This window comes from Leuciscus leuciscus (genome assembly GCF_965113295.1).
Source record: "Leuciscus leuciscus genome assembly, chromosome: 7".
Taxonomy (NCBI): domain Eukaryota; kingdom Metazoa; phylum Chordata; class Actinopteri; order Cypriniformes; family Leuciscidae; genus Leuciscus; species Leuciscus leuciscus.
In genome coordinates, this window is record NC_138731.1 from 30,897,640 (window position 1) to 30,916,393 (window position 18,754).

General features: G+C 36.5%; 2 protein-coding genes across 2 annotated transcripts; both read right to left on the bottom strand.

The window, feature by feature from the left end:
- Window positions 1–915: 915 nt before the first annotated feature.
- On the bottom strand, window positions 916–6,624 carry gpr18 (G protein-coupled receptor 18). The gene is made up of 2 exons (XM_082174490.1): window positions 6,325–6,624; window positions 916–3,439 (listed from the first exon to the last, which is right to left on the bottom strand). The coding sequence occupies exon 2, from the start codon at window positions 3,427–3,429 to the stop codon at window positions 2,440–2,442; it is 990 nt and encodes a 329-aa protein (XP_082030616.1). The 5' UTR covers window positions 3,430–3,439; window positions 6,325–6,624; the 3' UTR covers window positions 916–2,439.
- A 4,253-nt stretch (window positions 6,625–10,877) lies between these two features.
- On the bottom strand, window positions 10,878–14,326 carry gpr183a (G protein-coupled receptor 183a). The gene is made up of 2 exons (XM_082174489.1): window positions 14,179–14,326; window positions 10,878–13,326 (listed from the first exon to the last, which is right to left on the bottom strand). Exons 1-2 carry the CDS (start codon window positions 14,213–14,215, stop codon window positions 12,209–12,211), a joined length of 1,155 nt encoding a protein of 384 aa, XP_082030615.1. The 5' UTR covers window positions 14,216–14,326; the 3' UTR covers window positions 10,878–12,208.
- Between the last annotated feature and the right edge of the window lie 4,428 nt (window positions 14,327–18,754).

Below are 18,754 nucleotides of genomic sequence, written 5' to 3' on the forward strand. Positions count from 1 at the left end.
GCATCTGCAAACAAATGATGCTAGAGCTGTCCTTAGAACGAACTTCACTTTTTCAGTTGTTTTTAACAAACTGGTCTCAAAGGCATTTTTTAGTGGATGTATGAAGTTAGTTCCCCTCAAGTTCACACAGGTGTCCTAGACAGCAGAATAACCACACAGTTCATCATATCAAAGTCTGTTTGAAATGGAAGTTGTACTAGTTGTACTTTTTAATTGTTGCTTACAGTGTCCAAATACTTGTTTGGGCTAACTATAGATGTAGTTTTTGGATGTAAGAGATTTGTATAGATTTAAGAGCTTTATAAACACGTTTCAAAAACATATCTACTGCTGCTCCATTACAATTGTTCATCCAAACAGGTCCCACCCCAAAGTTTTAAGAGTGCTACAAAGGCCCAAGTTTATACTCTTCAGAAAGACTACTTTTTTCTGCATATTAAAGAGTTAGTTCACCCAAAAATTTTCATCAATTACTCACCGTCATGTTAAGATATTTTTGATGAAATATGAGAGGTTTCATTCTGACCCCACATGGGCAGCAATGTCATTGCAACTTTCAAGGCCCAGAAAGGTAGTAAAGACATTGTTAAAATAGTCCATGTGAATACAGTGGTTCAACCTTAATGTTATGAAGCAACGAGATGTTGTGATGTTCTGTTGTTGTGTCAGAACGCCGGCTCATTATTGGCTGACGATGTTCATGTGAGCAGAAATGTCATTTTTGGGTGAACTAACCCTTTAACAGTAGTCAGTACAATTTTTTTTACATGTATCAAATTGAATAATTATGCTTAATCAAGTGAAGTGCAGGGTATCCATTAGGTATATTGGTATTTGATGCATAACAGGTCCAGTTGACTTAAACTATATGAATAAGCTCCATGATTAGTCACAAGTGGTCACTAGGGGTGGGGGTAGGCTTCACTTTTTTATTATAAATGGTCCTTCAGTGAGACATGCACTTTAAAATTGCAAATATTCAATACAGTCTCTCAATTAATATGCCACAAAATCTTCAAACATTAATAATAATTACAACAGAATGAGAAAAGAAACAGTTTTAGAAGGAATATAGCATGTCACCACAGGATTTGTCAGCTTCTCAAAGAATAAATCAGTCCACCAGTCACATATTTTAAGGAAAGTTAAAGAACACAAAGAGAAAATCTTATTTGAAAACATCACAATCCAAAACTATGAGTAAATATAATGCCACTCTCAAGTAATATATTTACATTACATGACACCACCTGATGGTGATATTGAGACAAAGCACTGTGATGGTATAGCATAAATGTGCCCTGGTCAGTAGCGCCACCTGCTGGTGCCTTATACAGCAGTGGTCAACCACGTTTATTGGAGTACACCCAACACTAAACATTTTGCATGTCTCCTTTATATGACTCCCATTTCAGGTCTTAAAATCTCTTCCAATGAGCTGATTAGTTGAATAAGGTGTGTTTGATTAAGGAGACATGCAAAATGTGTAGTATTGAACGTGGTTGGGAACCAACAGGTCAAGTTTAATGTTGTGCTGTACCAAAGGCCTATTTCAGTTTGGTTTCATTGTGATCAGCTTTTGTTAAAAAATGCTGCAGAATGTTTTAAATTAGTATTTTAATCACATATATTTGATTAATTGGTACTTATTTTTTTTTTTTTTATTTATTATAATTAACTACATTCTTAAAAATAAAGTGCTGCTATGTAATTTAATTAGCTTTTCCCTTTTTGGGAAATTTTACGTGCATTACATCCCACACTGAAAGGTAGTATCTCGTTTTACACTTCTGAAAAGACCAAACATTCTAGTATGCACTCCTTTTGAACTAACCTCATCAAAAACATTTGCTGTTTCTGAAGATCATACTAGGTATGATAAAAAGCATGCTTTGCAAGAGACTAACATGTTTTGCACAGATTGTGCTGAGACTGCAAAGAAAGTTTTACAAGGGAAACTGTTTCAAACACCTTGCCGTGATTATGCAACAACATTCCCAATTTTTATATATAAAACTCGTTTTTAAAATAACAGACACACTTGCAGCATGAAACACAACAGCTCGAAACAGTTTGTCTCCTTGTTCACATATACAGTAATACTTGCTGCAGCACAAGTGAATTAGCGATGGGTGGTGATGCATATCCGGCAGCACAACTAAAGTAAGTTTAACTTCATGCAAATGAGTGGTGATTCATTGCAGCGACTACCAATGAAGTTACTTGTGCACATGTGATTCGTCTCATGTGAGACAAGACAAGAAGTTACTGTTACTGTGAGCAATTTCACTTTTTAGATTTGTTTCTGTTTGGAAAACATAATTGAGTTTCACTCATGCATTGATAGTCGTTCATCTTGTTCTGCAATTTAAATCTTGTTCTGTAATTTATTTACAAACATCGACATGTTTACATTGTTTTTGTCAGCTGTGTTATTGTTCAGATCATGGCACTGGTCAGGTTGCTGATTGAGCGAACACTGTTGGTGTGACGGCTCTTCCTGCGAACGCTCCTCAGATAGTTCCTGTACAAGATCACGCTGATCACACGGTCCTGAAACTGCTTCGACACAATGTAGAAGAGTATGATGTCCAGCACTGTACTCGCATTCATCAGGAAGGTGGTGAAGGCCCCCCAGGTGTTGTAACCCTGCCCACCGCTGGCCAGCAGCATGGAAACAAAGCAGATGTGGAAAGGCACAAAGCACACAAGCACCTGAATGATCAGTGTGATAATGATCCTGATGGATTTCTGCTTGACTTTGGGCTTCAGTTTGGACGTGCGGCCGTGGATGAGGTTTTCTACGATGATGATGTAACAGCCCACCATGATGCACACCGGCACCAGGAAGAAGAAGACGATACGTGCAAAGTGGACGGGATTGTCACGGCGCAAGTAGATGATGTCGTGCATCTTGATGCAAGTGGTATAGTTTGAGATACTGTCTGGGTCCTCTTCCAGGAAGACAAGCGGAGCCGTGCTGCCTAGGGTCATGATCCAGACTCCTGCACAGGACAGCAAGGCTTTGCGAACACTTTTTAGTTCTCTGGTGTGTCGCGGCTGCACTATGGCCACATAGCGATCTGTGCTAATGAGAGCGAAGAGCCACAAGGCTAGGCAGGGATAGAGCACCGTTAGTGCTGCGTTAATTCTGCAGAACACGTCCCCGAAGGGCCAGTAGTCTTGACTGTAGTAGACAATTCGAAAGGGCAGCAGTAAGATAAATACCAAGTCCACTAAAGCAACATTGATCATGTATACGGTGATGGAGTTCCGTCTTTTAGTGGTCAAGGCAAAGACCCAGAGAGCGGTCAGATTGACCACTATGCCTATGGTGAAGATAATGCCGTAAAACACTAGGCTAGCAGTCCGGTACACTTGTGGGACGTGGCTCTCCATGATGACAGGCAAAGATGTGTTATGATCCATGATGATTTGCCTGATTTGACCATAAAAAAAGAAACCAATGAAAAACAGTTTTTTTTTCATGTTTTTAACTATAGAAGCCTATTTTAGAATTTTTAAAACAAGGTAATAGACCTTAGACCTTACCTTACTATAGTGCCAATATTTTATTTTTGACAAAAATGAAAACAAGGCTGTGATGGATAGATATACAGTGGGTTCAATGGATTGCAGTGATGTTTAAAGTGCCCCTATTATGGTTTTTAGAATATTGTAACGTCTGTCAGAGAGTTTGAAGTCTGCCCAGATGAAGAATACAAGACAGTGCAAACAAACTGGTAGTTCCACGAGACTTTTATAGATGTTTCCTCTCAGTTAAGCACACTCTTCACATACATGTCGGAGAGCGAATGTTAAAAGGGAAAAAAACACTCTGAAACACGCTACAAATCAAAGTGGAAGTAAACACATTATAATAAAACAAGGGTCAGCAGTAGAGCGGTCATCTTCCTCTTTGCGCAAGCAATCTCACTCTCACTGTGCGTGCGCGCTCACATAAAAACAGCACGCATTAAGAAGTTATCTTAAAGGTACATCAACATTCATGTCATGAACACTACTTAACACTAGGTGGCCGTTACAATATTCCCTTTCATGCAGTGTGTAATATATAGCAGTTTGTGAATGTAAATGTTATGCAAAGTTTTTGAATCGAAAGTGCACGATCAATAAAGTTATTGTCTCCCGAAAGAAAGAATCGACTCTGAACCGCCAATACGAGGTGTTTTTTATTCGAATCCTACTGCTTTACGGTTCTACGTCACTAGACGATACATTTGCATATTGCAAATTTCTAAATAGTTTTGTATTTTATATTGTGTACGTTTCTGGCTAACCAGCTTACTCGTTACTGTCTTACTGAAATACTTCTGCTAAGCAACTGTGGGCCACTATTAGACTGTGTCTATTAATAACTGTGTCTATAAATGCTGATTGTCTGTCATTCTTACTACTTTGAGTAAAGATAAAGGATGGAGCAAGATTTTATCATCAGTCATTCACGTTAGTGCTGGGCGAACATATGCACCGTTATTGATACAGTTAATAGTTCCCGCATGTGCGCATGTGCAGAAATATACATTTGGATTTGTTGATGGACATACTCTTGTTATTGCTGATGGTGAGGAATTCAAGAGAAACATCTCATAATGTACCTCAAACTGAGTACCGTATCACACTGAGAAACGTCCTGCTCGAGTCGTACTTGCGATGGAGGTTTGGGTTGAATAACTAGTTCTTCTAATGTTTCATCATCAGACTCGCGCTCAGATTGATATGGTAAAATCGACGTCATCGGACGCGCTGTAGGAAGCCTCTGGACAGAGCTGACGTTCAGTTATGGTAATGGACGTGTGGCTTCCGACAGAACAAAATTAGGAGCCTTTAAAATAGCATAATAAGGGCACTTTGATAACATACTGATTGTTCAGCTGACTAAAAATCTTTCCAACAGAAAAAAATTCCATAAAACAGTTTTTGTAAGTTACTTTGTACACTGTATGCCATTGTAAAGACTAGTGATGGGGACGAGACCGCCTATGCCGAGTCCGAGTCAAGACCGAGTCTTTGAGGAAGCAAGTCCGAGTCGAGACCGAGTCTTTAGGAGTCGAGAGCAAGACCATAAAAACATGTCAGTTTTCATATTCATGATTTAATATCACCCCAGTTAATAATCAACAGTTAGGCCTACAGACTAAGCTAGATTGGGAATTGTTTAGAGGAGCAGTCTTAACGTCTTAATATGGACTATGCTTTTACTATCATTAAAAAAAATCCCTACCACATGCATCATCTTCTGCCTATTTTTCTAAACTACTTTAACAGTGCTGCTCTGTCATCAACATGTTAAGCCCACCCTGACTTTTTTAATCATAGTTAGGACATGCAGAGCAAATAAAAATGTTCTAGTGGTATGTATTCTAGTGGACTAGTGATGGGGACGAGACCGCCTATGCCGAGTCCGAGTCAAGACCGAGTCTTTGAAGGGTCGAGACCGAGTCAAGACTGAGTCTTTGAAGGAACAAGTCCGAGACGAGTCCGAGAAAGCAGAAATTGGTCTCGAGACCGGTCTCGGACTCGAGTACTACATCACTAAAGACTGTAACAGTGCAATGGCATACAGTGTACAAAGTCTATCCCTCACAGTCTATCCCTTTACTGTACAGATCACAATTTAAGCTTTATATCTAGTAATTCTGTAGTATTCTGTTTCTTGTAGTTGTGACTGAATATCTTGCAATTGCGACTTTATTTCTTACAATGTGTCTTTACATTCTTTTTTTACTCTATTTAATTATTTACTCTCTTTTTACTCCACTTTTTATTTAATATAGTAACAGTATAATAGAATAGTAACAGAAAACACAATAGAAAAATACAAATATAACCAACAAATTCTTAAAATGACATAATATTATGACAGAATTGTCTTCTTGGGTGAACTATCCTATCACTCTTTCTTCATTTGAACTTAAGGGTTTGTAAAAAAAAAATCAAGTCATTAAAAAGTCTTAAAAAGAGAAAGGAAACAGACTTCTGAAATAAGATACAAAAAAGTAAAAACAAAATGTTGAATATTAATCAATATACTAGTGCATCACTTGAAGGAAATAGGAAGAATGCTACTTTTACTACAATTCTCAAATATCTGTGCAATATCAATGTACATCTTTTATCAAGTCATCCTCTACCTTAAATGAGTAGATATAATGCCACTCTACAAAAGTTGAGAAAAGTTGTAAAAAAACACATTGGACCTTCAACATTGTCTTCTGATGTGATTGGCTGTTTTTAAAACCTATCGTTTTTGTTTGTTTTTGTTCTACAAGATAACCAAGTAAAACATTTAAAGGTACCTACCTCAGAGATCCATGTTGTTGGCATCGTAACTGTTCTGAGGGCTGTACGGGTGATGACTGTAATGTACAATCGCTGCCGAGTTACGATCTAAGATAGAGGAAGTAATGAAGCCAATGTCTTTATTTAGATTATAATTTTTCTTTTGGTTTCTGTGAAGCCCCTTCACTTCCTGTAATGCATGCACTGGTGCAGAATATATCTCAAAGGCAAACTGTATGTCATATGCCGTTTGAGAGCAGTGGAGATGTACTTTAAAGATGTGACAGGTTTGGGTGCTGGTTATTGATTGGGAAAATAGGGTTTGTCACACAGCATTAGCTCTCTTGGGAGCAGCACACAGCAGGTGGCAACAGAAGGCATCTGGTGTTGAAGAGTTTTAATTAAACACAGGATGCTGAGGTTGTTGGTGTATAAACAGGAAATGAGATCTTTATGTAGGGTTGAGATGGCAGCTCATCTTAAAATTCACAGAACGAACATAGACCTGACTAAAGAGATCACTTTTAGACTCTGTTACTTTTGCTGAGGTCAACTGGTTATCTGAAAACAAATATGATTGTTGTCTGCCACATTTTTCAGGCATAATTATGAAGAAAAAAAACAGCTTTGGTATTCTGTGTGAAGAGTTTTTCATAAAGAATTTTTTTTTTTTTATTATGGCTGCCATTGTTGGTCTGCATTTTGAAGGCAGAAAATACATTCTTTCATCATTTGCTCACATTCATGTAGTTTCAAACCCGCATAACTTTCTTTCTTTCTTCTAAGGAACACGTCAACTTCATGTCAACTTTTTTTTTTTTTTTTTTTGGGTGATCTATTCCTTTAATAACTGCTGTTGTTGTTCTGTGACCAAAAAAACCACACGAATGAAGAGTTCCACCAGTGACATTCAGCCGGAAGTGTAATATACTAGTGTGAAAGAAGGTACTTTAAAAACATCAACACTAAAACACTGTAATCTGTGTGGTACATTCATATTTTCCATTATTACAGTGGGGCCATGTTCTCCATTGTGAACTGTTACCTCTAATATTCGTACCAATGTGACACCTACACTGTATCGGCTGATTCATTCACCCTTTAAAACGCTACCTGACATTTCCTCTGTTCGACAATCGCCCACATCAGGAAGTCACTAGTTTTAATTTGCCCATATGGGGATTACTGACACACAAACAGTTGGTGTTAAAATAGTAGAAACCTTGGGATTTTTTGTGAAGATTGTTGTGAAAGATTAGAGAAATGAACATAAGGCCTGTGAAATGAGGAACGTCTGAGTGCACATAGTTGATTTTTTTTCGGTTCCTCCTCCATATTACAAAAAAAAGGGAAGAAGACCTACAAGTCCTATAGCAATAATACATTTTTTTTAAAAATTTTTTTATAGCCTGGTTATAGCCTGTGCTCAGATCTGTATGATTATTAGCATCATGAAGGAATGTATTGGTTATATTAGATGAGTATAAGCAAAAACAGGGAATTAGAAAGCTTTTGTATAGGTTGACCATCATTTCCGGATGCAATTTAAGTAATTGCAAATATTTTAATATTTGAAGCCAAAAATGGTAGGTTATGAAAGCACTCTTACCAATTTCTTCTATCACTTTAACCTTAGGCAGTATAGATGAATGTATCAAACCTGGTCAATGCAAATTAGACTCCCAACAGGCCTTATAAGCTAAAAACTTTTTCTCCAGAAGATATGAGTGGGACAACGGTTTTATATTTAGTCTTAATGATTTCATATGCCAATGTCGTACAGGGTATTATACTGTAGATTCTAGAGAAGTGAATATTATAGCTCTAGAGAAGTGACACAGGTCTGTATAATGACTTAATCTCATTTTGTAGACTTGTATGGACATTTGAGATAGAGACAGCAGTGTTGTAGTCAAGGCCTTGTAGTCAAGGTTCATCTGCTACCTAATTAAGAGATAGAGTTAATGGGTAAACAGTAGGGGTGTGACTATACACTTAGCTTACTAGACGAGATGATATGTACAATATTAGTTTCAGGAGAACGAGACGACACCGTTTTTAAGAACCCTTCAATGACGAAATTTAAGTCTGGGTATGGACAGTCTTTTATTCGACTGAAAGTCACAAAATGCAAAACAATGCAGGTGCATTTTGAAATGTTTTAACTAATCTAGTGTTGTCACTTACACTTGCGAGTAATCGGTCGATTATTTTGACGATTAATCACTAAAAATAGAGTGAATAATAGCCTTTAAAATAACTTAAAATACATAGCTATATAATAACAATGAGGAAATAATAATTGGTTCAAAAGCAAGTAATCATATGGTTACATATTGAACAACACAGTTAAAATACATAATGTAATGTAATAGAAACATAATAAACTTAAATACATTATGTAGGCTATTATAACAAATGCCTGCAGAGGGCGACAAAAGCCTGGTGATTGTTGTTGCACTTTACAGCATGATCAAATCCTTGTTTAACATTGGCCAAATAACATTTTAATTCTAATGTCCACTTAATCTTTAAGATTTGGCCACTTCTCAGCCACTGTAGCATTTCTTGAACTAGAACATGTGGACATCAAAACATGCAAACTCAGAGCAAGGGTTTAAACTTTTATTTTGAAATCACGATGAACAACAATTTGCATATTTAGAAACAAATTGATGTATATTCTGCTGTGTTTGTGTAGGGTTTTAAATGATTCAGGTTACAAATCTGGTTAAATATATCGGGACAGGTTTTCACCTCGGCGAGAAGTGTCACGTTTTAAAATAGTTTTTTGGTAATTGGTACGAGATCTTGTCACACCTCTGAAACAGGTCATATAAATACAGCCATTATTAAACAGGTCAAGACCTCAATGTAGATGACATAATATATATCTGGATACTGCATTGAATATAACTTGAATGTAATGTGTCTTTTGTGATCCCTAAAATAATAATAATAAATCTATTTGACAATTTCACATCATACTGTAAGGTTAAAAAAGAAATGAGACATTACCATGACATTCTATGAGGGTTTAATATGATGAAGATTTGTGGATTCATTTATATTAGCTAACTATTAGCTTCTAATCATGCACCAAATAATACGCCGAACAAGTACTTTGATCAGCCAATTGTTATTTGAGACTCAATCTCTAGTTGCTGAGATGTAATTATTGACAGACTTTTACACTGTTCCTGAAAGTGAATCTCTAGGCCTTCAGTGTAAAACATTTTTTCTTTTTTTTATCAAGCTTACAAACTGTGTACCCTTTCTTGTAAAAAGGATCCATTCAAAGAGGTTTGAAGCAACACAGCAGCTTCCGTCCATTTTTGCAAAGTTTAGCTAACCACAATTCCCCCTGCTTCTGCATGTTCTGCTTCTCTGGGGTCTTTGTCAAGACGCCACATATTGGTCTTCAAACTTTTTCCTGTTTTTGTCTGTGCATGGTGTCTCTAATTCAGTCTTTCACATCCCTTCTGAAGATGAACTATTTGGCCAGTTTTCAGACCAAGTATTTTGATGCAATCCAGAATCTAACCACTTTCAGTCAACTAACCAATCACAATAAGTCTGCAGTAAACATTTACTGCAATTGTACATTTTAGTGCCTTTCTGAAGAGTGAAAAAGTCATTTTAATTCAGTTTAGTACAGCAAGCAATTTAATCTCCTCATGTCTTTAAGCAATATTACCACTTGTTTTTCATTACAAACTAACTTAACACTAAAATGTCAATATAGTTCCCTGTGTAAAGAGGAAGAAGTGACATATTTTGCTATTCATGAACTTCACTTTTTGCTTTATGTCTCCCTCTTATGGCTCTTTGTTGTAATTGCACTGAATTCAAGTTAGACATGGCTGTAAGATCATGGTCAAGAAAATATTTAACCAGTCTGTGTGAATTTTATGTTCTTTTTTCTTGTTTTTTTTTTTTGTTTTTTTTTTAGCTGTTGGCTACATGAGTAAAACATATTCTGCCCTGCTAAAAAGGCTGGTTTGCTGGTCCTTTGTGGTTAAAGATAGTTTAGCTGTGAACCGTCTGGTTTCCAAGCTGCCTAAACCCAGAGAATTTCAAAACCCATCTAAAACTAGTCAAAAGTACTTTTTAATATGTTACCAGAACTAGGACAGTGTTTTTTTCCTTGCGAACCCCCTTGTGGACCACAGAGATACTGCATGGTGCTTGTCTGCAAATGATTACAGTTTTGGTCAAAATTAAATAACATAAAGAATTTTTTTTTTTTTTTTAAACAGGGGTGAGCGATATGCCCAAAATCTTATATTACACAATATGAGTAAAAAAAAAATCATGATAACGATATATCACTATAGTTATTTTAGCTTTAAATAAGGTTATGATATCACAAATGTTGATACCATTGAAATTTCATCATTCTTATCACTATTTTCAATATCAACTAACACTAGCCACACAAAAAAAAGAAAAACTAACACTAGCCTAAAAATATTAAGCTTACTTACTGCTTTGTGACAAGTAAACAGTGATAAATGAAATAGACCTACATGAAAAACTAAGCACTATTAAAAGGAAATACTACATAAAATGTGTAAAGTAATCCAATTTATTTAAAAAAAACAACAACAAAAAACAATGCATAGTTTTTACTGTGTAAATTAAATATACATTTATTCTTATTACAGGTACAAAAGTGATTCAGTCAAGAGCAGTGAGAGATTTTCTCTTTTTTGTTGTTTGAGTAGCATTAATAATGACAGCAGGTAAATTTGGATGCTGTCACTTTAAGACCGACTGCACGGATCCATTATACTCGTGCGTTTTCTTTCTGAACTGTTTACGATCACTTAATTATAATATAATAATAAGGGGGGAATCTCCTCAACCACCACCAATGTGCAGCATCCACTTGGATAATGCGACGGCAGCCATATTGCGCCAGAACGCCCACCACACACCAGCTTACTGGTGGAGAGGAGACAGAGCAATGAAGCCAATCAGTATATGAGGATGATTAGGAGGCCATGATAGACAGAGGCCAAGGGGCAAATTTGGCCAGGATGCCGGGGTTACACCCCTACTCTTTTTCGAAGGACATCCTGGGATTTTTAATTACCACAGAGAGTCAGGACCTCGGTTTAACGTCTCACCCTTAAGACATAAATTACTGTGTTTACTTGCAAATACATGGTCACTTTGATATGTATTTAACCGTTCAAACCCATTTAGGCGGCAAAAAGCACTTGGTTCAGTTCTCAAATGCAGCAGCTTCATCAGTTCAGTTCTCTTTCACCTGCTAATTGCGCTTCAATGGTTTAAAATCACTTGTTTTTAAACTGCAATGCTTAAAAACACATGTAAACGATAAGCTTTTGTGACCATGCAGCACAGCAATGTCATGAGAGACAATAGTTCAAAATCTCTACCTGTTGACAAATTTCTACCTGTTAATCGTGTTAATCGTGCTCACCCCTAAATCAGTATAGGCAAGTTCATGTGTTTAGTTGGTAGAGGTTGACGACCTATGTGTTTAATGATGTAATATCTCTGAATGAATCAGTGATTGATTCTGAATCTATTTCTGACTGGAATCTCATTCTGTGGAATCACAGGTTTGAGTCACCTGGTTTACTGTTTCTTGGTATTTTTCTTGGTAGAGTGCTGTAGCTCATCATTTTACTGCAGGTGTTTTTGTCATTTCAACTATTTTCTTTATTACTGAAAAGATCAAATAAAAAACTCCAGAACAAATTCTATCAAGAACTAAGACAAATGTGCAATAATATTTAAACAGCATCACAAAATATTATCTACCGACTGAGAACAAATGCCTCCAGAGGTAAGAAATGTGTTGTTTTAAGTCTCATACAGTCACTCAACTGCATTTCTTCCTCTTGTTTATAGTTCAAAAACAGTGCTGCCATTAGTCACTCAATAGCACACTGCTCCTCTCTTTCTGATTGCTTCTTGAGCTCATGTGCACTTTGTCATTCGCAAACACGTCTTTGGAGGAGCCTTCGGGGGAGGTCCTGACCACGCTCGAGAAGGACATGCTGACTTGTTTTCTGAGCAGTCTGAGTACCTTCTTCTTGTATCCTTTGCAGGCAAAGAAGTAGATGAAGGGGTCGAGGCATGAATTGAGATTCATCAGACAGACGGTGAGGTGAAGGGAGATCTGAAAGTCGTGCAGTTCTGAGCAGTCTGGCTCATACCGCAGCTTTCTGATCATGTACTGCAGGAGGTCGATGTGGTATGGACTATAGCACACCACAAACACCAGAATGACGGTGCAAATCACGCCGATGGCTTTACGACTGCGACCCGACCTCTCTGTCAGTTTATTGGACTTGGCCAGGATGCGGAGCTTGGAGCACAGTGCCGAATAGCATACCAGGATGGTGATGATAGGAAGGCCGAAGCCGAGCAACACGGCACCGATGAGCATGACAGGCAGGTTGTCGATTTTCTCAAAGTTGGGATACTCCATACATGTTATGTGACCACTTTGCTCGTTGTTCGTCATGGGCATTGACAGCAAAGGCAGTGTCTGCATCATCACCAAGACCCATACAGCCACACAAATATACCGCACCTTCTGAACCTTCCGGAAGCGGGAGAAGCGCAACGGCAGCACCACTGCAATGAAACGGTCCACGCTTAAACAAGTCATGAAGTTGACGCCAGCGTACATGTTGATGTAGAACAGCAGAGCCACGGCTTTGCATAAACCCTCCCCCATTGGCCAGTGAAATCCCATAGCATAGTAAACCACACGCAAGGGCAGAGCGATTGAAAACAAGATGTCTGACACCACCAGGTTGGCTGAATACAAAGTTGTGGAGTTGATTTTTTTTAAATTAGGCCAAATGACATGCAAAGCCAACACGTTGCCCAGCAGTCCCAAAATGCAAATCAGAGAATATATTGCAGGCAAGAAATACTGTGCCCAACCACGATGGTCGTACAGGTTGGTACAGATGTCGGAGTCATTGCGAGTTGAGTTTGTAGCTGCTACCATCTCCATGGGGCCGGTTATGAAATCTGAAGAAGGGAAAACAGATACATTACTACAGAATCACGAGATCACAATCAATGCTTGTATCGGGTTTCACGGTGTTGTTTCACTAAGGAAGTGCAACACTTTTGTGTCCTTTTTTGTAACGGGCATACATAGCAAAGGAAATGCCACAAGCCACCTGTGGTTTCAAAGCACTTGCTCGCCCCCAAACTCCTTACGATGATGTTTTTATGCACGAGTCAAATTATTTCAACGTGTATGTTTGGAAGTTTGTGATACCGCTGTGAAAGGAAAGGAAGTGTTATGTCAATCATCAGCGCAAATGCTTAGAACAGAGGTCCAGACGAGCACCGTGCTCCATTAGAGCAGCAAAAGGTGTTTCCTGTCAGTCCTACAACTGCCCGAATTACCCTCAAAAAGACCTTGACTGCAAGAAAAACATGTCTGGGTAGAAAACAATTCTCTGTGATGGGGTAATGGTGATTGTGTAATGGCTAGTGTACTTCTGCAAAGCCAATAACTGTTTTTAGAAAGTTTTCAGTACATTTTAACGGTAAATCAAAGTTTTGCTTTAAAAAAAGAATATATTGCTTTAGCATGCTGCAATAATTCATATTTTTTTCACTGTTTAGTGGTAACCTTGCTATTCATAGATTTAATCACGATTTGCAGTATGTTAATGAGTCAGAAGTACGACCTTTTCATCCATGTTCCAGTACACTCAGTACTCGCATGCTCTGACGCAACACAGCAAACTAGAATGGGTATTTACATTTGTATTCGCATGAATCTTTTTACTTATATTATGCAAGCTGAATATATATATATAAGTCTGAATACTTCAAAAATATTATTATAAAAACATATCTACTTACCAACACTTTCTTTTGATTCAGTTTTTGTGCTTGTCATCTGATCATGGCAGTGTCAAAAGTGGCACCTCCTGGTCCGTCATTAACCACGTTTTCTAGCACACCCCAACTGAGCGAAGAAATACTGTTTCCAGCCTGCTTTTGTAACCATGACGACTGACATAATTTCCTGTATTGCTGATCAAGATCTGCCCATTTTTTTTTTTTTTTTTTTTTTCTCAGAAGTTCTCATTTGAGTGAGGACCTCTCACTGTCACATGTTAATTGCCATCCTACACGTGTTCCACTGTGGTTTCAGAAAAAAAGAAACTCATCAGGACTTAATAACCCTTATTAAGGGTTACTTTAATAATTTAATTTGGCTACTAAAATTGTGTACATTGTGACACAACTGGCAAGAACATCAGTAGAAAACAAAGAGAGAATGATTAATTATTGTATATATATATATATATATATATATATATTATTGTTATTTTTTTAAACATATTTGTATGTATTTATGAGCAGGAAAGAATCCGGCTTCATTTAGTATATCATTTTATATGTGAATTGGGATGTTACATTTTTCATCTGTTTAAATAAAATGTGTTATTTTGATTCTTTATCATGCGGTTTGCAACATTATTGGGTGTGACAGCAGTTATGAAAGTGCACAGTTCTTCGTTCTATTGTTAGAAGTTGAAATGTACATCTGCAAGCTTTTGAAAGACTTCCCTGTTTAGTTTGAAACATCCTATATGCACCTGTTGGCATTCGTTACAACCACTTAAAACAAAATTTTGATGAATCAAAGAACACTAATGCCTGCTTTGTGGTTGTACTTAACTACAGTAGCTGGATGAGACAAGTATAACGTATGACGTAAAGGTTGAGAATACAGGTTGCATTCCATGATTTTGTTCTAATATCAAATGAAACACTGTTTATGACTGGATTTTTCTAAATGTCTTGTATATTCCTTAATGTTGAGGATGTATATTCTCAGTCATACATATGAGATCGATGACAAAGAACAAAGACATCCACAAATAAAAAAAAAAAAAAATTGTATATATATATATATATATATACACACACACACATATATATATATATATATATATATAGGCCTATATATATACACACATATATATATATATATATATATATATATATATATATATATATATATATATATATATATATATATATATATATAAATAAATTAACAGTGTTTAAAATACTTTCAGAGCTTACTTTTAACAAACAGAAATTGAAAATGTTATTTCCGGCTACTGGTCGCTGCTGTCACCAAAGCTACCATCCTAACTTTTGAGAGGATGTGGCTTTTGAGAAATCTTTCTTTTTTCTGCTAAACACTCTTTAAATGTGTGCAATCAAAAACTGTAATCTTCACTTCATGTTATGCACATGGACTGTACAGCTAAAGTAAATAAAGCAATGACTAATTTATTCCTGTGAGTTCACCTTTTACTTGCGTAGATTTGTGGTTGGTTAGACAGAACGTTTACAAAACAACTGTGTTCCTCAATGCCAGCACGTGTCCTATTTCATATACAAAAATGTTTTATATACATTTTATGCACAAAAAGTCTAACTTTAAAGTTTGGGTTCTAACTTTGGAGAATTATTTAATGTCCAATTACAAAGCATAAAAAAAAATCTGTCAAATTCTTCTCTTCCACGAATATCTTAAACGTGAGATGTTTGTTTTATTAAACCTGTGACAGTTTGTGATAAACAGGAAACCTGAAATAAATGGCTTCAGTTTCTGCTGTCTACATGTTGACCCCTGTTCCAAAAGCACTGTGGCACCTGTCGCTTCTGCACACCCGAGGTGACACCTCAAAAACACATTTTTCAAATGTGTAAGCAATAACTTCTCACATCCAGGGCACTGCATATATAGCTGTTAACTATTTCCCGATGATGTTTTTCATGTCGCAGGGTGGTTTTCACACCCACTGAGGGCTCCATTTAACTGAAGGCTCTTCAACTGTTGAAGTCATATTGTAAGTGAAGTCACTTAAGAGTCATGTTGTTTCATTGGCATATTTTATTATTTTAGCTTTGTTTAGTTGGGATGGTTGTAGTTTTGAACCCATCAAGGGTTGGTCCATGAACCGACTGAGCATGACTTTATATAACTGCTTAAATATTGAATATATCAAAAGTGTGCTGTTAGTCACTTTGGATAAAACACTCTATGTACATACATCTCTTAGTGTTTCATGAGCCAGCGTCTGAGTCTGTGTCTGAAAGGAAGAACAGGACAGTGTGTGACTTGATGAGTCAAACACATGTGAAAAACCAGACAGATTTGTTCCTGTTAGAGTCATGTAAAAAACAAAATGCCAATACAAATATTTTACAATAAATTCCTTGCTGCATTTTTGTCATGACAATATCTGGGCCACAAACACCACAGAGACTGGCAAAAGACAGCTGAATTTGTTTGATATCTTAAGCACACTAAAAAGTTTCAGTTTCGACTCATAGCAAAAGAGAGCTCTGTGTTTTGAGTGTCAGCAATGTACTTTTGGTTTTGCCCAGACTTATTGACACAGAATCGGTTTAATTTTCACAGTCACCTTATAGTGAGATTCTTCTAAAAGATAATACAGATGATGATGATTCTTTTCTTGAAAATCAATGCGGGTTGTATTGAAATGTGATGCAAATTGTCTGCTTTCAGGATATCTGAGATAAAGGTTAACTGATTGGCAGTTGAGGTTTACTATTTTCTTGCTGGCCAGTGAACTTATGCGGTAGAGTCTCAAGGACTCGTGAATTGTTAGAAAGAGGAAATCCGTTTCAAACCCTGCTGAACAGCTTAAGGAAATAAAAGATTTGCATGTTGGAAACATTTTTTGTGTATGTGTTTTGGATTTAAATTTAAATGTAAATCCTTGCCTCATAGCTTTGCATCAAGAGGCACAGTGTGTGTTGGATGTTTCTTTAGACGGATATGTCTTTCGTTGAAGTAATGTTTTTTTGTGTTTACTCACTTTTTTGTATTTGTTTTCTGTAAAAAAAAAAAAAAAAAAAGTAAAAAGTTTACAACACAAAATGTTTTAGTAGTTTCACAACATTTTGGAGCTAACTCAATTACCAAACCAAGACACATTTTGGTGTCAATCAAAATTCTACAATGTGAGATGTTAAGTTATAGTGCATTCGAGTAATGTTAGAAATATCGTATTGCCATACTGTATGAACAAATTAATTCCACCACAAAGTTGTAATTACAAGTGGCAATCTCTGAATTTTCTTTGAACCCAGAGTTAAGGGGGGGAGGGGGGTATCAGTGGGAAAACATTAATGAAATTATTATTATTGCTTGATTTTACAATAAAACTATCTAAGGTACAAAATACAACTGAATAATACAATTACGATTTAGTTTACGGCATCTCCATGAATTAAATAAAAATATAAAAACACACCTGATGTGCATATTCTTTTTTCATCAAAAAGTAGAGTTATTTTTTGCTGTATTTTTTGTAGAAAAAGTACATCATTTTGCTCTGACCAAAGTGATTTGAATTCACCTGACGTAGTAATTATGACTTCCCAACGTATAAATACAAACTTCCTTGGAGGAATTAAAAAGATCACGTCTAATGTGTCTCTTGTGTGTAGACAACGGTTATTATATTATAGACGTTATATTATAAACATTTCAGGGTGCTAATGGTAAGGTACAGTTTAAATGTGGAATGTGGATCAATACCTGAGCACAAAACCTGCTTTTAAAATGACCGCTTTTATAAAAGTTAACAGTGTTTCAACAGAAAATCACAGTTCTTATAAAAAAAAAGGATACATTTTGATAACAGAAAACATAGCAAAATGTTCCAAATTACACATCATACATTCCATATTAAAATAAGAAAATATGAATAATTAAAAGGATAGTTCACCCAAAAAACAAACATTTTGTCATCAGTTACTCACTCTCATGTCTTTACAAACTCATAAGAATTTTGTTCATCTTCAAAGCACAAATTAAGATATTTTAATGAAATCTGAGAGATTTCTGTCCCTCCACTGAAAGTTATCCAAAAATCTGACACTTTAAAATGTTCATAAAGTTAAATAAATCCATATGAATCAAGCTGTTTAATCCAAGACTTCTGAAGAGACACAATCGCATTATATTATGAACAGATATCACATATAAACATTTATCAGCGAACATACAGCAGTCAAATATGGTATACGGAAGCTTGACGCGCGAGAACAAACCTCTCTGAAAGATTTTGCCTTTAGACGATATTTACATTTTACATTTATGCATTTGGCAGACGCTTTTATCCAAAGCGACTTACATTGCATTATCCTATACATTTATACATAGGTATGTGCAATCCCCTGGGATCGAACCCACAACCTTGCGTTGTTAACGCAATGCTCTTACCATGAGCTACAGGAAAGCTATATACGATATATTTCAAGATAGGAAGAAGGCATCCAGGCACGTCCGACCGAATCCACGATAGCTTCACTATACCTTCATCTGATCGATTTTTGAAGGCAGCATAGATGTATCCTTCACTACCTATGATATTTATTG